This window comes from Monodon monoceros, unplaced genomic scaffold (genome assembly GCF_005190385.1).
Source record: "Monodon monoceros isolate NGI ecotype Baffin Bay Population unplaced genomic scaffold, NGI_Narwhal_1 Super_Scaffold_18, whole genome shotgun sequence".
In the NCBI taxonomy this organism is placed as follows: domain Eukaryota; kingdom Metazoa; phylum Chordata; class Mammalia; order Artiodactyla; family Monodontidae; genus Monodon; species Monodon monoceros.
Window position 1 is genome coordinate 21,029,084 of NW_021703774.1, and position 24,685 is coordinate 21,053,768.

General features: G+C 46.3%; 1 protein-coding gene across 1 annotated transcript in view; it reads right to left on the bottom strand.

Moving 5' to 3' along the window:
• Positions 1-705: 705 nt before the first annotated feature.
• Positions 706-24,685, bottom strand: part of CAPN8 (calpain 8) — a 62,809-nt gene continuing 38,829 nt past the window's right edge. Inside the window, 10 exon segments of the mRNA XM_029226885.1 lie at positions 706-731; positions 1,712-1,768; positions 2,761-2,877; positions 10,065-10,171; positions 10,624-10,688; positions 13,739-13,803; positions 15,346-15,403; positions 18,115-18,161; positions 18,164-18,182; positions 23,698-23,734. Of these exon segments, the coding sequence (XP_029082718.1) occupies positions 706-731; positions 1,712-1,768; positions 2,761-2,877; positions 10,065-10,171; positions 10,624-10,688; positions 13,739-13,803; positions 15,346-15,403; positions 18,115-18,161; positions 18,164-18,182; positions 23,698-23,734 (598 nt within the window).

Sequence of the window (24,685 nt, forward strand, 5' to 3'; positions counted from 1 at the left end):
CACTAAGCTATGGCACCTATTTTCTTACCAACAACAAAGATCATTGTGTTCCGCCATGAGCAAAACTAACCTGAACTGCATTTCCCCTCAAGCTATTTGTCAGGTAAGAATTCTCCTCAGCAAGAATTTTCCTATCCTTTCCTTTCCTTTAGCCCATGCTGACCTGCAGTATAGCAATTTCTCCCATCTGCAAGTGAGGAAGAAAGGCCTCTCCCCCCAGCAGCCCCTCCCTGCACCCTCCTCGGAAGGGCAGGGGCAGCTCCTTTCCTGAAGGCAGTCCCCAGAGGCAGTTTAATCTATAGCAGGCCTTTCCTCCAAGAAATTCACCCACATTTCACATCTTTCAGCAGCTTTGGGCTGCGTCATTGCTCAAGAACGTCTTTTCTAAAGCAGGAACACCCCAGGGCACCCCCCAGATTACATATCACTAGAGGAAGGCAGAAACCATTTTGACCCACAACTTTAATTAATTTCTGTCTCTCCATTGTGCTCTGGGATCAGCTTAAATGCTGCTGAAAGAGATCTCGGGCTCCCCGGACTGCTCCAGTGGGACAGGCCAGGATCTCAGGGAACAACAAACGGCAAGGAAGAGATGAATAACCAGTGAATGCCCCCTTGAGGATAAATGTGCACAAAACTGTAAAGAAAGGGAGAAAAGAGGCAGGCAGGCTGGCAGGGAGCAACACCAATGTCCAGAACCCTGGGTCAGACCAACATACAGCACAGCCATTGCAAAATAAGGAGATCGGGGTGAGCTCAGGGGTCCTCAGGAGCTGGTGTGACTGCGCCAGAGGCGCTCTCCTGCCTCAAGTGGTATGACTTGTTCTAGCTGTGTCCTCCAGTAAGTGCCTTGCTCAACAGGAGGGAGCAAGGAAGCCCTTAACTAGGTCACTACCCCCTGAGCCAGAGCCCCATGGAAAAGTGACTTAGGAAAAGCTTAGCCCCAAAGGGACTTCCAAAAGTTTCAGGTTCAACACTATTGAGCGGGTGTTTGTAGACATCCACAGACATGCTTCCAAGAGGGCCTTCCCTAGATCACTGAAAGGGGTCAATGACATTCCCATTCTAGAGAAGAAAAGAAGTGGTTGTACCCAGACAACTAGGCAGGGCCAGGAATAACCTGGTGCTCTAGTTCCTCTGCCTGAGAAACAGATCTAGGGCAATGCCTCCTGGCCTGGCCCCTCAGCACATGCCCACACCTGCATCCCCACAGGCCAATAAAGGCCCTGCTGCATAGGCTGCAGCCCTCCACAGGGGAAGGGCACGATGTTGTCAGCGTAAGACATTATGGGCTTTGTACACAGTAATTTACATCCATCTATTTTGCATCTGCACTCTACCTTGTTGCAATTTAATTCTTTGTTTCTGATATCCTTCTATACGTCAATCAAAGATGCCTGGTCCTAAAGGTTAGGCACTTTAAATTGTACCTACCACCCACCATTCCATCCAAATTAATAAGAGCTTGCATCCTTGAAATGATCTGATCTGTAACTGTAGCTTTATCTTTAAAACAATAATAATAATAATAAATAAAAATATTTGAAAGATTGATGACAATCTCACTCCTCCCGGCAATGCCTGCCATAGAACATGCGTTGTATCCACACGGAAATAAGACAGGTCAGTGTGAATTAACAGCACTCGGCAGCAATACCATCCAAGAATGTTCAAGTACCATCAGCAAGCAGTTTATCAAAACCACTTACCTCTGCCAGAGAGAGCCGGACAACGCCATTCTGGTCCTTGTCCAGAAGGCTGAACAGTTCTAGAATGACAGAGAACGAATGAAATCAGATGGGGATGTTCCTGGACTTTGGAACAGCCAAAGAGAGCTGTCTCTGTCCACCCCACCTGGTACCTTCCCCCGGCCCCTGCACCCTTCCCAGCTCCCACTCAGCTTCAGGGACCCCGAAAAGCTAGATCTGGATCCAGTGCCCAGGGTGAGGGTTTTAGACAGCAGATGTCCCCTTGCCCAATTAGACAAACCTCCAGATGTGAGCAGAGAAGGTCCTTTTGCCATCTCCACCCTCACAAGCTCTAGAAACTTGCAATTCTTTCAACAGGGGTTGGCGATGGGGTCGTGGAACAGAGGTGGTTGCCCCATTTGTGAGTAATCCAGTCACTGACCTTTCCCCATTAGAATTTACCACTTCCCAGCCCTCACTGGAAGGAAAACTCCCTCCCTTAATATGATACCTTAGCATGAGCCCAAGGGGGCACTAGACCATCTAAAGGCTTCCAAAAGGAGACCCCTATTCCCTCCCTGGGAAGGGACACACGCTCTCAGTATGATCCCCATGGAGGCACAGATGTTAAAAGTCACTTAAGGACCGTTGCTGGGACTCATTCATTTGGCCCAGTGACTGCATGTAGTAGGTGCACAACAGTCTTTCCCGTTGCGGAGCACGGGCTCCGGACGCGCAGGCTCAGCGGCCATGGCTCACGGGCCCAGCCGCTCCGCGGCATATGGGATCTTCCCAGACCGGGGCACGAACCCGTGTCCCCTGCATCGGCAGGCGGACTCTCAACCACTGCGCCACCAGGGAAGCCCACAACAATCTTTTTAAATCTCCCAGAGAAGGCAGCACTTTGGGCGTGGCCAGCTTGGGCTTCCTTGGCCGCTTTAGTTTCTGCTTCCCCTCCCCCAAGGATGCCACAGTTTCTGAAGCCTGTCTGGTTCTGCTTGCTGGCCCTGCCCCCTGCCCCTCTCCGCACCTCAGGAGAAATGAGATAGGGTTAAAGGAGAGAGTGACTCACTGAAGAGGGTCTCCAGGCAGATCATACAAGCAAGGAAGCTGTCAAAGTCGATGCCAAGTTTGCTGCATGCATACCGCATGGAAATGGTCTGCTGTACCTGGTTGCTAAGGGTGAAACCTACGGGCAGAAGGGGGCCAAGGTTATAGGTGGAGTGGGGGGCTCGGCCCTGTCTACAGCAGAAATCAGGGCTGACTCAGGCCTGACGCTGCCCCCCTCAGAAGATACCAGAAGGGTCTAGTCATCCAATCAGTCTCCTTTTAGATAATCCTCAACAGGATAAGCCTCCTCCCTGATCCAAGAATAAGGCCTGTAGCTCCAATACTAACTCAGCTCTGCATCACATTGGCTACAGCAAGAAAAAACAGGGAAGGTGAGGGGATGGTCTCTCCTGACCATCCCCTTCACAGCCCCGTCCCCTGTGATTGCTGTCACCTTCCCAGTAACAGGCAAAGTCCTTAGAAAAAGTCTAAAGAATCCAGCAACATTCCCTCCTCCCCAGATAAGGAAGGTGCTCAACAAATATTTGTTGTCACATTGACATCCAACATAAGGTAACTGCCACTGATGGTCATTAGCAATCATCATATTAAGAGTTTAAAATGAGCACATCTTGGGACTTCCCTGGTGGTCCAGTGGTTGGGACTCTGTGCTCCCAAAGCAGGGGGCCCGGATTCAATCTGTGGTCGGGGAACTAGTTTCCCCATGCTGCAACTAAGGATCCTTCATGCTGCAACTAAGACCCGGTCCAGCCAAATAAATAAAGAAATATTTTTAAAATAATTAAAATAAAATGAGCACATCTAGCGGACTTCCCTGGTGGTCCATTGGTTAAGAATCCACCTTCCAATGCAGAGGACGCAGGTTCGATCCCTGGTTGGGGAACTAAGATCCCACATGCCATGGGGCAACTAAGCCCATGTGCTGCAACTGCTAAGCTCTCACACCACAACTACAGAGCCCGCGTGCTGCAACTACAGAGCCCACACACCACAGCAAAAGATCCCGCATGCCGCAACCAAGACCCGACACGGTCAAAAATAAATAAAGGAGGAGCTTCAAGATGGCGGAAGAGTAAGACTCGGAGATCACCTTCCTCCCCACAAATACATCAGAAATACATCTACATGTGGCACAACTCCTACAGAACACCTACAGAACGCTGGCAGAAGACCTCAGACCTCCTAAAAGGCAAGGAACTCCCCACGTACCTGGGTAGGGCAAACGAAAACAGAAAAAACAGAGATAAAAGGACAGGGACGGGACCTGCACCAGTGGGAGGGAGCCGTGAAGGAGGAAACGTTTCCACACACTAGGAGCCCCTTCTCGGACGGAGACTGTGGGTGGCGGAGGGGGGAAGCTTCGGAGCCGCGGAGGAGAGCACAGCAACAGGGGTGCGGAGGGCAAAGCGGAGAGATTCCCACACAGAGGATCAGGCCCGACCGGCACTCACCAGGCCAAGAGGCTTGTCTGGTCCCCCACCCGCGTGGGCGGCGCTGGGAGCTGAGGCTCGGGCTTCGGTCGGAGCTCACGGAGAGGGCTGGGGTTGGCGGTGTGAACACAGCCTGAAGGGGGTTAGTGCGCCACGGCTAGCCGGGAGGGAATCCGGGAAAAGTCTGGAGCTGCCGAAGAGACAAGAGACTTTTTCTTCCTGCTTTGTTTCCTGGTGCGCGAGGGGAGGGGATTAAAGCGCTGCTTAAAGGAGCTCCAGAGACGTGCGTGAGCCGCGGCTAAAAGCGCGGACCCCAGAGACGAGCATGAGACGTTAAGGCTGCTGCTGCCGCCACCAAGAGGCCTGTGTGCGAGCACAGGTCACTATCCACACCCCCCTTCCGGGGAGACTGTGCAGCCCGCCACTGCCGGGGTCCCGGGATCCAGGGACAACTTTCCCGGGAGAACGCACGGCGCGCCTCAGGCTGGTGCAACGTCACGCCGGCCTCTGCCGCGCAGGCTCGCCCCGCACTCCGTACCCCTCCCTCCCCTTGGCCTGAGTGAGCCAGAGTCCTCGAATCAGCGGCTCCTTTAACCCCGTCCTGTCTGAGAAAAGAACAGACGCCCTCCGGTGACCTACACGCAGAGGCGGGGCCAAATTCAAAGCTGAGCCCCTGGGAGCTGTGCGAACAAAGAAGAGAAAGAGAAATCTCTCCCAGCAGCCTCAGGAGCAGCGGATTAAATCTCCACAATCAACTTGATGTACCCTGCATCTGTGGAATACCTGAATAGACAATGAATCATCCCAAACTGAGGAGGTGGACTTTGGGAGCAACGATTTTTTTTTCCCCCTTTTATTTCTTTTTGTGAGTGTGTATGCATATGCTTCTGTGTGTGATCTTGTCTGTATAGTTTTGCTTTTACCATTTGTCCCAGGGTTCTGTCTGTCCGGGTTTGTTTTTTTTTGAAATCATCATTTTTATTCCTAATTGTATTACATAGCTGAATATGTGAAAATATGTTATTATTAACATTTTCTTAGACATCTGGATTGTTTCTCTTTTGGAGGTGTTAAAAAACAAATTTCAGTAAAAATTCTTTATAATCTGGTGTTGATTTGATTGATGAATTTTTTTAAAGATTAATTCATAAAATTGGAATAGCTCAGTCACAAATTGGTACTAGGTTTTCTTTTTTTTTTTTTTTTTGTCCCATACAGGATAAATCCAAGGAGAAATACGCCAAGACATATGTTAATCAAACTGTCAAAAATTAAATACAAAGAAAGCATATTAAAAGCAGCAAGGGAAAAGCAACAAATAACACACAAGGGAATCCCCATAAGGTTAACAGCTGATCTCTCAGCAGAAACTCTGCAAGCCAGAAGCGAGTGGCAGGACATACTGAAAGTGATGAAGGAGAAAAACCTGCAACCAAGATTACTCTACCCAGCAAGGATCTCATTCAGATTTGACGGAGAAATTAAAACCTTTACAGACAAGCAAAAGCTGAGAGAGTTCAGCACCACCAAACCAGCTTTACAACAAATGCTAAAGGAACTTCTCTAGGCAAGAAACACAAGAGAAGGAAAAGACCTACAATAACGAACCCAAAACAATTTAGAAAATGGGAATAGGAACATACATATTGATAATTACCTTAAATGTAAATGGACTAAATGCTCCCACGAAAAGACACAGATTGGCTGAATGGATACAAAAACAAGACCCATATATATGCTGTCTACAAGAGACCCACTTCAGACCTAGAGACACATACACACTGAAAGTAAGGGGATAGAAAAAGATATTCCATGCAAATGGAAACCAAAAGAAAGCTGGAGTAGCAATTCTCGTATCAGACAAAATAGACTTTAAAACAAAACCTATTAGAAGAGACAAAGAAGGACACTACATAATGATCAAGGGATCGATCCAAGAAGAAGATATAACAATTGTAAATATTTATGCACCCAGCATAGGAGCACCTCAATACATAAGGCAAATACTAACAGCCATAAAAGGGGAAATCGACAGTAACACATTCATAGTAGGGGACGTTAACACCCCACTTTCACCAATGAACAGATCATCCAAAATGAAAATAAATAAGGAAACACAGCTTTAAATGATACATTAAACAAGATGGACTTAATTGATATTTATAGGACATTCCATCCAAAAACAACAGAATACACATTTTTCTCAAGTGCTCATGGAACATTCTCCAGGATAGATCATATCTTGGGTCACAAATCAAGCCTTGGTAAATTTAAGAAAATTGGAATCGTATCAAGTATCTTTTCCGACCACAATGCTATGAGACTAGATATCAATTACAGCAAATGATCTGTAAAAAATACAAACACATGGAGGCTAAACAATACACTACTTAATAACGAAGTGATCACTGAAGAAATCAAAGAGTAAATCAAAAAATACCTAGAAACAAATGACAATGGAGACACGACGACCCAAAAACGTGGGATGCAGCAAAAGCAGTTCTAAGAGGAAAGTTTATAGCAATACAATCCTACCTTAAGAAACAGGAAACATCTCGAATAAACAACCTAACCTTGAACCTAAAGCAATTAGAGAAAGAAGAACAAAAAAACCCCAACGTTAGCAGAAAGAAAGAAATCATAAAGATCACATCAGAAATAAATGAAAAAGAAATGAAGGAAGTGATAGCAAAGATCAATAAAACTAAAAGCTGGTTCTTTGAGAAGATAAACAAAATTGATAAACCATTAGCTAGACTCATCAAGAAAAAAAGGGAGAAGACTCAAATCAATAGAATTGGAAATGAAAAAGGAGAACAACTGACACTACAGAAATACAAAAGATCATGAGAGATTACTACAAGCAACTCTATGCCAATAAAATGGACAACCTGGAAGAAATGGACAAATTCTTAGAAATGCACAACCTGCCAAGACTGAATCAGGAAGAAATAGAAAATATGAACAGACCAATCACAAGCACTGAAATTGAAACTGTGATTAAAAATTTTCCAACACACAAAAGCCCAGGACCAGATGGCTTCACAGGCGAATTCTATCAAACATTTAGAGAAGAACTATCACCTATCCTTCTCAAACTCTTCCAAAATATAGCAGAGGGAGGAACACACCCAAACTCATTCTACAAAGCCACCATCACCTTGATACCAAAACCAGACAAGGATGTCACAAAGAAAGAAAACTACAGGCCAATATCACTGATGAACATAGATGCAAAAATCCTCAACAAAATACTACCAAACAGAATCCAACAGCATATTAAAAGCATCATACACCACGATCAAGTGGGGTTTGTTCCAGGAATGCAAGGATTCTTCAATATACGCAAATCAGTCGGTGTGATACACCATATTAAAAAATTGAAGGAGAAAAACCATATGGTCATCTCAATAGACGCAGAGAAAGCTTTCGACAAAATTCAACACTCATTTATGATAAAAACCCTCCAGAAAGTAGGCATAGAGGGAACTTTCCTCAACATAATAAAGGCCATATATGACAAACCCACAGCCAATATCGTCCTCAATGGTGAAAAACTGAAAGCATTTCCACTAAGATCAGGAACAAGACAAGGTTGCCCACTCACACCACTCTTATTCAACATAGTTTTGGAAGTTTTAGCCACAGCAATCAGAGAAGAAAAGGAAATAAAAGAATCCAAATCGGAAAAGAAGAAGTAAAGCTGTCACTGTTTGCAGTTGACATGATACTATACATAGAGAATCCTAAAGATGCTACCAGAAAAGTAGTAGAGCTAATCAATGAATTTGGTAAAGTAGCAGGATACAAAATTAATGCACAGAAATCTCTGGCATTCCTATACTCTAATGATGAAAAATCTGAAAGTGAAATCAAGAAAACACTCCCATTTACCATTGCAACAAAAAGAATAAAATATCTAGGAATAAACCTACCTAAGGAGACAAAAGACCTGTATGCAGAAAATTATAAGACACTGATGAAAGAAATTAAAGATGATACAAATAGATGGAGAGATATACCATGTTCTTGGATTGGAAGAATCAACACTGTGAAAATGACTCTACTACCCAAAGCAATCTACAGATTCAATGCAATCCCTATCAAACTAACACTGGCGTTTTTCACAGAACTAGAACAAAAAATTTCACAATTTGTATGGAAACACAAAAGACCCCGAATAGCCAAAGCAATCTTGAGAACGAAAAACGGAGCTGGAGGAATCAGGCTCCTTGACTTCAGACTATACTACAAAGCTACAGTAATCAAGACAGTATGGTACTGGCACAGAAACAGGAAGATAGATCAATGGAACAGGATAGAAAGCCCAGAGATAAACCCAGGCACATATGGTCACCTTATCTTTGATAAAGGAGGCAGGAATGTACGGCTGGAGAAAGGACAGCCTCTACAATAGGTGGTGCTGGGAAAACTGGACAGGTACATGTAAAAGTATGAGATTAGAACACTCCCTAACACCATACACAAAAACACACCATCCTGAAAATGGATTAAAGACCTAACTGTAAGGCCAGAAACTATCAAACGCTTAGAGGAAAACAGGCAGAGCACTCTATGACATAAATCACAGCAAGATCCTTTTTGACCCACCTCCTAGAGAAAGGGAAATAAAAACAAAAATAAACAAATGGGACCTAATGAAACTTCAAAGCTTTTGCACAGCAAGGGAAACCATAAACAAGACCAAAAGACAACCCTCAGAATGGGAGAAAATATTTGCAAATGAGGCAACTGATAGGGTTTAATTTGCAAAATTTACAAGCAGCTCATGCAGCTCAATAACAAAAAAACAGCCAACCCAATCCAAACATGGGCAGAAGACCTAAATAGACATTTCTCCAAAGAAGATATACAGACTGCCAACAAACACATGAAAGAATGCTCAACATCATTAATCATTAGAGAAATGCAAATCAAAACTACAATGAGATATCATCTCACACCAGTCAGAATGACCATCATCAAAAAATCTAGAAACAATAAATGCTGGAGAGGGTGTGGAGAAAAGGGAAGACTCTTGCACTGCTGGTGGGAATGTGAATTGGTACACCCCCTATGGAGAACAGTATGGAGGTTCCTTAATAAACTACAAATAGAACTACCATATGACCCAGCAATCCCACTACTGGGCATATACCCTGAGAAAACCATAATTCAAAAATAGTCATGTACCAAAATGTTCATTGCAGCTCTATTTACAATAGCCAGGAGATGGAAACAACCTAAGTGTCCATCATCGGATGAATGGATAAAGAAGATGTGGCACATGTATACAATGGAATATTACTCAGCCATAAAAAGAAGTGAAATTGAGTTATTTGTAGTGAGGTGGATTGACATAGAGTCTGTCATACAGAGTGAAGTATGTCAGAAAGAGAAAACAAATACTGTATGCTAACATATATATATGGAATGTAAAAAAAAAAAAAGGCATGAAGAACCTAGGAGCAAGATGGTAATAAAGATGCAGACCTACTAGAGAATGGACTTGAGGACACGGAGATGGGGAAGGGTAAGTTGGGACAAAGTGAGAGAGTGGTAGTGTATATATGGACATATATAAACTACCAAATGTAAAATAGATAGCTAGTGGGAAGCAGCTGCATAGCACAGGGAGATCAGCTCAGTGTTTTGTGACCACGTAGAGGGGTGGGATAGGGAGACTGGGAGGGAGACGCAAGAGGGAGGATATATGGTGATATATGTATATGTATAACTGATTCACTTTGTTATAAAGCAGAAGCTAACCCACCATTGTAAAGCAATTATACTTCAATTAAAATGTTAAAAATAAATAAATAAAAGTTTTTAAAAATTAAAATAAAATAAAGTGAGCACATCTGGCTCTCAAGACCTTGTCTACAGGATGTGTCCTCAGCTGCCTTCTTCAGGGCTGTCCTCATCTCGTGGGCATCAATGGTCCCCGAGTGGTTATAATCAGTTTCCCGATAGATCTCGTAAAGTAGAAGAAAATTTCCAGGTAGAAAACAGCTTTTTGTGGCCCCTGCAGAACCATCTCCCTCCACCCCACCACTTCCTCAGAAGGCCAGGGACACCCTCAGAGAAGGCTTCACTGATTCCTCCCAAGAAGTTTCCAGAACAAAATTAAGAGCTTGGGCTGAGGGCTGGTGCTAGTCCTTTTGCCCTGTGAACAGGGGAACTTCCTGTGACAGCACTGGCACATTGACAGCACTTCCGTTGACAGAACTGGCAATCTCTCATTGACTCCTTAGTCCTTCCTGAACAGTATGTCCAGGTTTGGTGTTGCCTTTGACCATGATGAAGGATCTGGTCAGACCAGGGCAGCAAATAGATCAGGAATGGGTGTCACAGAAGGCAAGGGTCTAGAAACAGAACAGAGGACGGTGACAAGAGCCCAGAGTATGCACAACAGGGAGAGGGGGGTTACCAGCTACTTCTGAATCTTCAACCAGAGCGTCTTGAATTCCACCAGCCCCAAGGTGCCCGTCCCATTGCTCTAAGCAGGTTAAAGGCCAACATGATCAAGCCCAGATTCCACATGCTCTATGGATTTCATTCTCTTGTGACCTTGCACAGTGAGTGTCTTAAGACCTCAGTGAACATCCGTGTCTGTAGTAAGCAGGGCCCTGGGGTCACGGTGGGAAATGTTGGTGGGAGACAAATTCAAATAAAGATTAAAGAGTCAAACACTCACCAAGGCCCTCCTTTGAGGTCAGGTACAGAGCTAGGAGCAAAGGGCAAGTCAGGAGCCTAATGCCCTCCGTTCATTAGCATCCAGCACCCTCGTCATCCTGGGTCATTGAGGGGTTTAGCTCTATGGTCTGTTGTAAATTCCCTTCCAGATTTAAATGTCTGGTTGATATTGATGTCATTGATAGTTGATGTCAAAATGTTGTAAGAGGGACTTCCCTCGTGGTCCAGTGGCTAAGACTCTGCGCTCCTAATGCAGGGAGCCTGGGTTCGATCCCTTGTCAGGGAACTAGATCCCACATGCCACAACTAAGAGCCCACATGCCACAACTAAGAGCTCACATGCCGCAACTAAAGATCCCGCATGCCGCAACTAAAGATTCTGCATGCCGCAACGAAGATCTCACACACGGCAATGAAGATGCTGCGTGCCACAACTAAGACCCGGCGCAGCCAAATAAATAAATATATATTTTTTAAATGTTATCAGAAGAGTCCTCAGGAGCACGGGATTGGGATTCTCTGCCACATGGTCTACACATGTTTGTCTGGTGTCCTGAAGGAGCTCTGAGCTTCTCAACACTGATTCCTGGGACCCTGGGACATGGTCCCAGGAGCACAGCTGGCTCATAGGCCACTGCTCAACCCAAACAGGCCAGGGGTTGTGTGCAATTCTCTGTGTCCAGCAATATTGATTAAGCACTGGGCTCGACCTGGGGGGCTGGTTTTGAACTGTCCCCACCCTCATGAAGTTCAGTCTCTTTGAAACTCTACCCTTTTCTCAGCCATCCCAACTAATCACTAGACACCAGTGTGTTACAGCTCAGATGTTAAAATTCTGAAACAGAACATCATTCCCACCTCCTTCAACCAGCTAAACAAAAAGTCACGTTTACACCCAAGGGTATAAACCTCACCCTTTAAGAAAGTCTGTGTCCTTATTTCCACGATCCACGCTGAGTGCTGGATGCACCACAGCCTTCAAATCCTAATACTTCAACCAACATACCTGAGAAGAGTAGTCTACAAGGAGGGCTAACGCTCTGGTCTAGCTAGTCCCATGTATACTTGTATCTCATTTCATCCTCACAAGCTACATATTGTTATTCCATTTTCCAGGAGAAGAAACTGAGGTTCAGAGCATTCAATAACTGTGGTGGAGCCAGAACTTGGACTCCTGTCTGTTCCAAAGCCCTTGTCCCAGAGCACCAATGTATCCTCAATCCCAGATGGAATTGCCTACAGACTCCCGGGCCCCATCCCAGACTTAATGAATCAGCATCTCCAGGAGTGAGACTCAGGCAACTGGATTGTTAAAACCTCATGGTTTTTAAGTGCTGATACATGCTATAGTGGACCACATGTTATATGATTCCATTTACATGAAAATATCCAGAACAGGCAAATCTATAGACAAAGTTGTTGTAGGGCAGAGGGTTTCAGGTTGTTGAGAGGAAAAGGGGAGTGACTGCTAATATGGGTGCAGGGTCTCTTTTGGGGGTGATAAAAATGCTCTAAAATGGGTGGTTGATGTTTATACAACTCTGTGAATATACTAAAAACCATCGAACTGTACCCTATAAATGGGTACATTGGATGGTATGTGAATTATATCTCAATAAAGCTGTTATATTTACACAAGGCTCCATGGGCAGCTCTGCTGCATATCCGGGTTCAGAACCACTGCCCCAAAGCATCCAAACCGTGCAACAGACCTTCTTGAAGAATGACTGAGTCACAGTCCTCCTGGAGCCATGAAAATGCAAATACCCCTGGGAACAATGAGTGAGTGACTACAAGGTCACCCTCAAATCTAAGTTAAAGTCGATAGGCAAGTTTGAGAAGAATGATTCAGAAATCAAGGAACTATTTGTAGAAAAATGAATCGATGCTTAACAGTTCTTTGTGGCTCATGAATTAAACTGTGGACCATGCCGACCTCATAGAAGGACACAGAGCTGGAGAATCCCAGCGTCTGAAGCTCTGGGACCACAAGGATAGCACCCGCTCTCCGTGGCTGACACCCCCAGCAGAGGGCAGCACACGCGTGCTGGCTAACCAGGACTCCTCTGCATGACTGCTGTGTAAGTACAGTTCATTCCCACCGCCCCAAAGGTCATCAGATCTTATCACGGATGAAGCCCTCAGAACTGAGGGGCACCCTCCTAGGCTCCAGTTTTCAAAGAAATCACCTTCACCAGCACCACCATGGAGAACGGTAACCTGGACCCACCTGAGGTCAAGTTTCAAGTAAGTGATGTTCCACTGTTCCCCACTCTGCGCTTCATTTAAGCCGTTCCTTCCACCTAGGATGCCCTAACCTTCCCCGTTCCTCCCCAAGTCTCTTACTCATTCTTCAATACACAGCGAGGGTTAAACTGGGTCAGAGTGACAAACAGGTTTTATCCTGTGTGATATTTCTCAACTACTGGTGGTGGCCGTGTCAATACTGGGAGACAAAGACAGCCGGGGATAGAAACAGCCGGGGAGAAGGAGGAGGGAGGGGCCTCGTGGGAGGGGCCTCGTGGGAGGAGCCTCGTGGGAGGAATACTGTGATGAACAGGAGGAGGGTCACAAATGCCACATAGTTGCTGTCTTTGAATTAAAGGATTTTAAACAAGTCACTTCAACAGGGCACATCTCAGTTTCTTCACCTGTAAAATGGATCATCTCGCACTTACTGAGGAGCAAAAATGAGATGACATTTTCCTTTACAGCTCAAGCAAGTACCTGCCATATGCTCAGAAAATGCTGGTTCCCTTCTCCCTCTTTCCCTTGCCTCCGTCTCACTGGGAGAGGTGGAGGAGTCCTGAAAATCAGGATCAGAGTAAAAATAATGTGACATTTAAAGGATGCATCCATCAGGCTGATCATCTCCCTGCAAGTGTTGATGTTGAATCCATCGAATTTGATGTCTGTTCCTAAATATTTAAATAGAAAAGAGGGGAGGGAATCAGGATCATTTGAAGGCAGGGGAAATAATCTCCCTGGTAGGAAGCCACCAAGGACGCCAGCCAGAGTACGGAGCCAGATGTGAGCGCCACAAAAAGGAGAGAGCATGGCGGCGGGCTCCTGGGCAGGGCCCCCTGGGGGTGGCACAGGTGGGCACTGGCATCGGGGTTCAGTGTCTGAACCTCAGCTTTGCTACTCACAAGCCACCGGGACTTCAGCAAACTAATATCTCTGAGCTTTGGTTTCTTTCTCCATCGATAAGAACAGTACTTGCCCCCAAAGCTAATTGGGGCTAAAATGAGATAATGGAAGTGAACTTCCTAGCATAGTGCTTGGTATATGGCAAGTTCTTAATAAATCAGCTAACTTTTTATTGGCTAGGTATTGTTCTAAGCACTGTGCTTCTACTCCTCCAAATAACCCCATGTGGTAGATACTTTCATCCCTATTTTATAGATAAGGAAACTGAGGCCCAGAGAGGTTAAATAATTTGCTCAAGATCACACGACCCAGGCAGAGCTGGGATTTAAACGCAGGCCACCCGTCTCCATAGCCCAAGCTTTCAACCATGACACACAGCCTCTCAAACGGCAGCTGTTATCCTTACTGCTAAATTGCAGGTATCTCCTGAGAGATACAGCCATCCCTGGCTCCATACTCACCTTGCCCACACCTGAGAGCCAAGGCAGGAAGGAACCAAAGGCCCTGCAAATCCTCCCTTCTTCCCTGGGCTCTTTCTCTGCAAGGCAGGAGGGAGAGCTGGAGCAGGGCGGGGTGTCTCTGAGCCTGCGCCTGGGCTCTGAGCCCTGGGGAGCTGCTCGGCCCCAGGTGGGCACACACCCGGCCTTGCCCCTCCATCCTGCATGCTCACCCCCTGTCCTGTTGCCATGGGTGAACATGCCCATCACTCAACCAGGCGGAAGCCTGACCCTGGCCCATCCCTGGGCCCAACAAGAAGCCAGTTCCGTGCCAGCTTACGTGGGGCTGCGGTTCAGAGGGAAGGAGCAAGGCTTTCCTCAACCTGGGTGCAGCTTGATCCTCTGACAGCCCCCGGGGCTTGCTAAAGTCTAAAGACGGAGAACTGTCACGACCTAGGACAGTCAGAATCCTCCCCTCCACACGCTTTCCCCAGGGATGCACTACAGAACAAGATCTTCAAGCTGCGCAGTTTCCCACTGTAGCAAAGTTATTAATTTGGCGGGAAAATTTCACTTACTCTCAGCCCAACTTCTTTCCTCCCAAGACTCCGGACTCTTTCCTGCAGGGCCGGTTGGCCCCAGCACCAGCCCCGCCTTCATCCTGCCCAGCACTCCTCCTGCTCCAGCCTCTCCCACCTGCTGGATGCTCCATCAGCCCAGAGGGAATCAGGGCCCTGGGCCAGAGGCCAAAGGCCGCTTGTCCCCATCTGCAGTGCCCCTGGCCCAGTGCCTGCACCCATCCTTACCCCACCCCCACCCCAGCATCTGTCTTAGGCTCCCAGACTTCCTGAAAAGCCCCAAGGAAGAACTTACGTTTGGAAAACACCTCATTCAGAGCCGTCTTGAGCTAATTGACACTGATCTCAGAATCCTAGAAAGAGGAACCCAAATGCAAATCACGTCAGGCCCTGACAAGCGTTTCAAGACATTAAATTCATGTAGAGTCAGACACCAGGTCCACTGACTCTATGATTTTAAAAGGCTGCGACATCTTTAAAAAACTCCAATTCACAGTTTCTCTGGGGCCCCCATAGCCGGGTGGGAAGTGTATATTAATGGCGTGAGCGGGGTACACCTTCTGCAGAAGGCTGCACACGGTGCCTGCTGCCTTTCTCTGGGCTTGTCTAACCCAAGACCAAGACATGGCAAGAAGCAATAATAGGAGGCAGTGCTGACAGGTCACACGCCTGATATGGGACATCCTCAAACCCTCACAACAGCCCTGCACCCATGTTAGAGTTAAGGAAACTGTGATTGCTAAACACCACATACATTCACCATGTAATTGTCATTTCCATGCGATGTAACTGCTGGGGGTTCACAGCCACCAGTGGCAGAAACCTAAGACTGTCTCACCCCAAAGTGCCCGCTTTCCTCACTGCACCTATGGGAGTTGCTATTTCACACATAGCCCATCTCAAACTGGAAGTAGAAATTTAGGGGAGTAGGATTTCCCACGTGCATTTGGGATAAACACTGAGCCAGTAGGACGGTTCGTCCCTTAACTCTGAGCTGGAGGGCAGACCTCGGGCAGGACGATGAATGAGGCTCAGAGAAGGGATGCTGGACTGAGATCTGGGTTCCAGTCGTGACTCCGTCCCTTACTCTCCATGCGACCTTAGCCAAGTCACTTCCTCTGGTGAGGTGTGGTCTTATCACTTGTCCCCATGGGGCCCCACTTCTCCCCGCCTCCACCAGCCAGGCCCAGGCTATTCTACCAGAAACCAGGGAGGTGGGAGCTGCACAGGGGAGCCTTGCCTGTGAGCACAGCTGGCCTCATTCAAGCACGGCACGGTCAGTCCCAATAATAAGACCTGGGGACCCTCTGAAAAGCCTCCAGGCCAAGAATGAGATGTTGAGATCTTGGCCTGTCCCTCACCGGGCCTTGTGCCCCAGCAAGCTCCTTAACTCTCTGTGCCTGACCCTTCACCCGCAGAGCAGGGACAGTGACTGATACTGTCCCACCAGGCCGGAGAGAAAAGATAAGGTACGTGAAAAACTATACAAATAGGAACTTTTACTTTGTTATCAGTCTTGATGTTCTAAATAAAATATGGTCCCTTGGCAGCTAAGGCAACAAGGTTTTGTTAGCAAAAACACTCGTCTGAGCACCCATCTAAAACACAGATTGACTCATTTTTGCAAAGCTTTTTTTAATGGCTATGTAAAGGAATTTTGTTCCCAGGTTTTATCTTCTGCAAGGATTCTGATGTATTTTCTTCTACGCTATCCTTAAGTCTAGAAAGTGGCTCTGAGCTTCCCTGCAGGGTGGAGAGCATTGTTTTTACCTTCTGTTATGGACTGAATGTTTGTGTCCCCAAAAATTCATATGTTGAAATCCAATCCCCAATATCATAGTATTAGGAGGAGAGACTTTTTGGAGGTGATTAGGTCATGAGGGTGAAGCTCTCTTTTTTTTTTTTTTTTTTTTTTGTGGTATGCGGGCCTCTCACTGTTGTGGCCTCTCCCGTTGTGGCCATGGCTTACGGGCCCAGCCGCTCCGCGGCATGTGGGATCTTCCCAGACCGGGGCACGAACCCGTGTCCCCTGCATCGGCAGGCGGACTCTCAACCACTGCGTCACCAGGGAAGCCCAAGGGTGAAGCCCTTTTGAGTGGGATTAATGCCCTCATAAAAGGAACCCCAGACAGATCCCTCACCCTCTTTCCAACTTGTGAGGACACAGTGAGACTTCAACAGTCTGCAAGCTAGAGGAAGGCCCTCCCCAGAATCCAACCATGCCCAATCTCAGACTTCCAGCCTCCAGAACTGTGAGAAATAAATTTCTGTTTATTCTGTTTCATATGCTTCCCAGTCTGCAGTACATTGTTATGGCCGCCCAAGATGACGGATGCCTTCCAAGGCCCTTTGGCAAAACTTATTATCCTTCAAAGAGCAGTGCATTCACTGTATCTATGGGGCCAGTTGTGACACTTGCAGTCCTGAGTCTGCTCTGACTTATGGCCTCACAGGACTGGAATCACAATAAACTAAGTCAGCAGGACAGGGAGGGAAGAAGCAGGGGGCACACCAGCATCTTCCCCTGGCTCCATGTGCCCCTGAGCTGTGCCGGCACCTGGGCCAACTTGAATTCCACAGCCCAAGCTCCGCTGGTGTCCCTGAGGGCAGGCAGGGCGGCGGGCCGGTGAACAGTAATCCCAGGCCAGGTTAACTGAGCCGCCTGCCACCTGGGCTGAGCGATTCCTCTCATCTCTGAAGGATATTGATATAGGGAAGTTTTGCCTCCCCGCTTTTTATAAAGTCAGGGCTCTGATCCAACAGGGCCAGTTTACACACAGAAAGGATTTTGGTAAGATCTGGAGATTCGGATTTTCTGTTTTCTCAAAAAGCAGTCAACACAGCAAGAAAAATGGCCTTGGTCCCAAGATTCCTCTCCCCAGCAGTGCAGGAAAGGCCTCTCAGGTTTAAGACAGGAAAGTGGCAACAGACAGAGTTGGGGGACCGGAGACCTGTGGCCTCATCATTTATACTCACGGAGATGCAAGGGGAAAGACTCAGGTGAGCTGAGCTTTCCAGAACACTCTCCTGCCTGTCTGGGAGCTTGTCTATGCCCTGTATTCACCTTCCCTGCAAGCTTCTCAAACAGGCTCCAGAGCTGGCCGTCTTCTTGTCCACCTCATTGGGGTGTGGCTAAAAGGCTGGGCAATTTCAAAGTTAAGATGGGACTCGTTGAGGAGAATGAAAGACAAAGATTTAAAATTCATTCGCTCGTCATTCACTACATCTGTCGCATATCTGTCGTGTGTCGGACACTGGGTGGATGGGGGCACATGACAGTAAACAGGAGAGGTCCAAGGTCCTGGCCCCAGGAGCTCTCCATCCAGCAAGATCCAGGGGTCTAGGGGCTTCCTCTATCAGCGATGTGAGGAAGTGATCCCCACCAACCCTGAATTTCTGATTTCAACCCTGAATTGCTTTCAGAGATCGGTGGCAACACTGACAGCAGAGAATCTCAGTCTGGGTCTGTGGGCTCCTAAAAGAGATTCACTGATGACCTTCAAGGGGTCTGTGAACTTCAGGTATTGCATGAAAATTGGGAGTAACGTTAACATGTGTTTTCTTAGCTTTCACCAGATTCTGAAATAGCAACATGATTAAAAAGGAGTTAAAATCACAGCCTAGTAGAAACAGCAGAACTGGAAGCCAGAAGACAGGAGTTCAAACACGGCGCTGACCAATTACGAAACTCCATCTCAGGGCTCTGACATCCATTTCCTCAAGTCCAGCATTAAATTAACTAGGCTTGTTACATGGGGTCATTTGAGAATCAAATGAGAACTAATGTGTGTCAAAGTCCTTCGAAAATTGCTAATCATTATATGAATGACTGTCCAGAGACTTTCTGATATGACCATGGGCTCTTTGCAAAATGGAATGAAACTCCTCAACTGTCATCACCAGACAGAAAAGTCACAAGTTTCCCAGATGTCTTGAAGAGTTTCAGAAAACCAAGTCAATTTCTTCCAAAAGCATCACTCAGGAAAGTACAAAAGGCCTGATCTGGCCCAATGATACTGTACAATTAAGAGTAGCAGCGGTAGTAGTAGTACTTACGTTTGTTGAGCACTTACTACCTGTCAGGTACTATACATAGATTGGTTCATTTAATACTCATGAGTAGTCTATGAGATTGGTCTCATTGCTATCCACATTTCACAGATGGAGAAACTGAGGTTTAAAAGTGTTAAGTAGCAGGCCAAGATTACACAGCTGGTACATGGTGGAGGCAGGATTCAAAGTCAAGCTTGTGCGCTGTCTCACCAGCCACCAGTCTGACCCCCAGAGCAGCTGCTCTCAGCATCCTACTGCAGCTCAACCTCGCCAGGGCTCTGCTTCCTCGTCGACAACACAGGGGTTTTAATGCCTATCATACTGTTTGCATTTACGAGGAGTAAATCCAAAAATACATCTAAAGTTTTTAGAAGAAATGATAAATACTTCTCATCACACATGTATGATTTTAGAGTGGTCTTGTAGAATAAAAGCTTTTTATCATCCATGTAATAAAATATACGATAACCTGAATCTAGTGTGAAGTCTACAGATTCTGAACATAGAGTAATATTCTATTATTCTGGGGGAAAATAAGTATGAACTGGAAAGAAAGGAAGGAAGGAAGGGAAGGAGGGAGGGAGGGGGGAAGAAAGAGAGAGGAAGAGGGACTTCCCTGGCAGTCCAGTGATTAAGGCTTCACCTTCCAATGCAGGGGGTGGAGGTTTGATCCCTGGTCAGGGAGCTAAGATCCCACATGCCTCGTGGCCAAAAAACCGAAACATAAAACAGAAGCAGTATTGTAACAAATTCAATAAAGACTTTAAAAATGGTCCACATCAAAAAAAAAAACTCTAAAAAAAGGAAGAAATAGACTAGAGCTATACATTTCAATAAGGATAAATCTCAGGGCTGTGGATTGGGCTGGCTGCTCAGACCCACCTTCTCCAGCTCTACAGCACCGGCCTTAATATTCCTGCCTTCCAGTTCTACTGTTCTCCCTCAGGCACTGGGAAGGTCCTGGCTATAGAAGTCAACTGCAGTAATAGGGAGGATTCTATTAAAGCAACTGTATGGCCTTCTTACCTAGGAATCATGCAGACATTCAAATACTGTACTTATAAAAATGATACAAGTTATACATGAAAACGTGCAATATCAAAGCATATTAAAAGTTCAAGTCCCCCTTGGAAGGGGGGGCGGCGGGATGAATTGGGAGATTGCTATTGACATTTGTACACTACTATGTATAAAATAGATAATGAATGAGAACCTACTGCATAGCACAGGGAACTTTACTCAGTGCTCTGTGGTGACCTAAATGGAAGGAAATACAAAAAAGAGGGGTTATATGTATATGTATTGTTGATTCTCTTTGCTGTACAGCAGAAACTAACACAACATTGTAAAGCAGCTATACTCCAATAAAAATTTATTTTAAAAAAGTGAAAGAAAAAATGGACACGGGCACAAACGGGTGCATAGCAGGTACTTCACCACTAGGGGATGTCATTGCACATGGGAGTTTCTGGATACCAGGGAGAAAGATGCTTTTAAATGATGGCATACATGGTCTGGCAAACGGTACTTCAGTTTGTTCACTCCTTCAAAAAAATATTTACTGGACACCCGGCACATGTTGGGAACTGTTCTGTATCTGTGTCTGAGATGTAGTGGTGAACAAGACATGGTCCTTGCTCTCAAGGACCTTAACGTAGTGGAATTATCTATTGCTCTGAGAAAATATACATGAAAACACTTTGGAAATGGTAAGGCAGCCTGGCAAAAACAGGTATTATTTTACTGTCGTCATATTACATGTTGACAGCATCTTTGCAACCCTTCTCTAGTGTGTTTGTTCAATTGCTTTCTCTTTTCCCTCCCCCATTCCAAGCAGGCCCTTTAAATGTCCAGCTGTCCAAGTCTTGGAGATTTCTGGAGGGAGGAAAACAGAAGTTCTTGAAGGCAAGGGCAATGGCTCTTCCTGTCTCCTGTAAAGTCTTAAGTCCCCTGAATATATTATCCCTGTGGCGTGTGTGTGTGTGTGTGTGTGTGTGTGTGTGTCAGGGGGAGGGGTACCTTAAAGAGAAAAGGCCAAGTTTCCCTGAGACAAAGAAGAAGTTGGCAGTTCCCAGGGCCCTGAAATATGGGAACCCTTGTATGGCTCCATACATGATGCTCTGGGGACCTCAAGGGACGGCTGTCCCCTAGGCCTGGCGACTCCTAGTTTACCAAAGATTCTAAGCCGCAGACCTAGTACAGAAGCCCAAGAGCTGCCAGACATGAAGGAACCTATGAGCTGAGACAGTGGGCATCTCAAGGGAGAACAGTGAGGACCCGTGACTGGTACAGACTTCCTGGTGTTTCAGAAAACCGCAAGACCATGGGAGGTGGAGACGGTGCACCCCAACAATGACTGAGATTGAACTCCTGAAATGGGGGGTTAGTAAGTTTTTGGGTTGTTTTTTTTGCTGTTGTTGTTGTTGTTGTTTTTGCTGTACGCGGGCCTCTCACTGCTGTGGCCTCTCCCGTTGCGGAGCACAGGCTCCAGACGCGCAGGCTCAGCGGCCACGGCTCACGGGCCCAGCCGCTCCACGGCATGTGGGATCTTCCCGGACCGGGGCACGAACCCGTGTCCCCTGCATTGGCAGGTGGACTCTCAACCACTGCGCACCAGGGAAGCCCAGTAAGTTTTTTTTATTAAAGTGTAGTTGATTTACAATATTGTGTTAGTTTCTGGTGTACAGAAAAGTGATTCAAATATATATATTCATAGTATGAGAAAGAATATATGTATATATTTTCTTTCTCATATTCTTTTCCATTATGGTTTATTACAAGATATTGAGTATAGTTATACTAGGTCTTTGTTGTTTACCTATTTTATATATTGTGGTGTGTATCTGTTAATCCCAAACTCCTAATTTATCCTTCCCCCTCCTTTCTCCTTTGGTAACCATATATTTGTTTTCTATGTCTGTGAGCCTGTTTCTATTTTGTAAATAAGTTCATTTGTATCATTTTTTTAGATTCTACATATAAGTGATGTCATATTATATTTATCTTTGTCTGACTTACTTCACTTAGTATGATCATCTCTAGGTCCATCCATGTTTCTGCAAATGGCATGATTTCATTCTTTTTTATGGTTGAGTAATATTTCATCATCATATATACCACATCTTCTTTATCCATTCATCTGTTGATGGAGACTTGAGTTGCTTCCATGTCTGGGCTATTGTAAATAGTGCTGCTATGAACATTGTGGTTGCACGTGTCTTTTCGAATTAAGGTTTTCTCTGGATATGTGGCCGGGAGTGGGATTGCAGGATCACATGGTAGCTCTATTTTTAGTTTTTTTAAGGAACCTCCATACTGTTCTCCATAGTAGCTGTACCAATTTACGTTCCCACCAACAGTGTAGGAGGGTTCTCTTTTCTCCACGACCTCTCCAGCATTTATTATTTGTAGAATTTCTGATGATGGTAGAGTCAGTTTTAAGTTGATTTAGCAGGGGAAAAAAAGGGGGAGTGGGGAAGGATAGTACTTCCCACCTGAATTGTGGACTCAGATCCACACCCTCCACACTGGCACACTGGCCTTTCTAACACACTTGGGACCGCTAGGAGGAGCAGCTACTGTGAGAGACAAGGCCTGGGGGGCAGGGAAGAGGGTGAGCTGTCATCTACCTGCAATGGGGAAGGGGAAGGGGGCAGGAGGGAGAGCTCTGACCATCTGGGACCACCCAGTGGCAGAAGCACAGAAAGGGCCTCTGGTGCCAGGAACTGCAGCTGACTCAAGGCAGGGGCCGCTACTGACCATTAGCTTAACTACTGGGCACCAAGTCCAGTTCAGAGACTAATGGGAATGAGAAGGAACAGACAATGGGGCACATGTTTTCTATCTAATAGACTCACAGCGTAACTGCCCCGCCCCCAGGGCAAGATGGGTCCATCTTTGGCACCTCCTCATGCATCTGCAGAAATAAGAGCTTAAAGATTTGATATATGCCAAATAATACCACTACCCCTCACAAAACAGCCACACTCAACGTGCTGCCTCCGTGCACCGCATCTGAGAAACAGGGCAGGGAGGGAGGGGTAGAGGGAGTGAGGCAGGTGAACCCACAAACTCTGTGCATTTCTTCCTCCAAAGTCTGCTCTGAAATGACCTCCCCCATGGAGCCTCCCAAAGGAGGTGCTCACTCCAGCACCCTCAGACTACATTCACACAGGCTTAGATCCATTGCTGGCATGAGCTGCCCTTCATCTTTTTCCTTATGCTTCTGTCATTTGTCTAAAAGACTGGATGGAAGTCTGTCTAAGAGCAGGGACTAGATCTCTTTCTCCCATCGCCTTCTCCATCCTACCCAGAAGTGCTCAAGCTCACAGCAAGTGCTCTGAGGATCCACCTGTCCGAATGTGGGGGACACTCAGACTCCCCCTACGGGGTAGGAATGTGTTACAAAGCCTGGGTTCCGGGTGCTGCGTCTATCTCATCTTCATCAGGAAGAGCCAGGACCTAGAAAATGTTGTGGCCCTGATGAATAAAGTTATCATCCTCAATATATAAAGAGCAGTTATGAATCAATAAGAAATCCCAAATGACTGCTATGCATCAGTGTCAGAGCTTGACATACTAAAATGCGGCATACCTCATGTGGGTTTCCAGCTACTACATCCCCAATTTCCCTAAAACACAAAGAAAGAAAAAAACAACTATGAGTAAGTCAAACATACAGCTAATGGCTAGGTTCTTTTAGGAAGTTTTTAACTCTGCTGAGGGATTGGATTCCTACGCAAGACCTTCAGTTCCTACTAGCACCAAACTGCATAAACTGAACCAGGACCCCTCCCTTCACCTCCCCAACCGCCCCCCAACCCTGAGTTTTTCACCAGAGACAAGAACTGCCAAGTTCAGTGGGCACACCATGGAATCTAGAATGTTCCCACTGGTGGATCACTCTTCTGGGGAATTCTCTCCCCACCTTGCCCCAGTTACTATTCTCATCTTCCCCTAGGAACCCAGCTATGTGAATCCCTGTTGAAATGGTATCTGAGGAATGAGCCACCAAGCCCGCAGCCCACGTGTCCATGCACACACGTACATGGTGTACGTGGTGCAGTGTGGGGTGTGTGTGTGGTATATGTGGTGTGTGTGTGTGTATGGCATGTGTGTGTGTGATGTGCATGTATGGTGTGTGTGTGGTGTGTGTGGTGGATGGGGGGGTTTATACAGTGTGTGGGGTCTGTGTATGTGGTATTTGTGTGTGCGTGTGTGTGTGGTATGTGGGATGTGTGTGGTGTATATGTGTGTGCTACATATGTGTTATGTATGTGTGGTGTGTGTGATGTGTGTGTATGGTATGTGTAATGTATATCAGGTGTGTGTGGTCTGTTTGTGGTGTGTGTGTGTGGTAATATGTGGTCTGTGTGTATGTACGGCTTGTGTGTTGTGTGTATGTGTAGTATGTGTGGTGTGTGGTGTGTGAATGTCTGTGGTGTGTGTGGTGTGTATATGTATGTGGTGTGTGTGGTGTGTGTGGTGTGTGTGTGGTGTGTATGTCTGTGCTATGTGTATGTCTGGTGTGTGTGTTGTGTGTATGTCTGTGGTGTGTGTATGTGTTGTATGTTGTGTAGTAT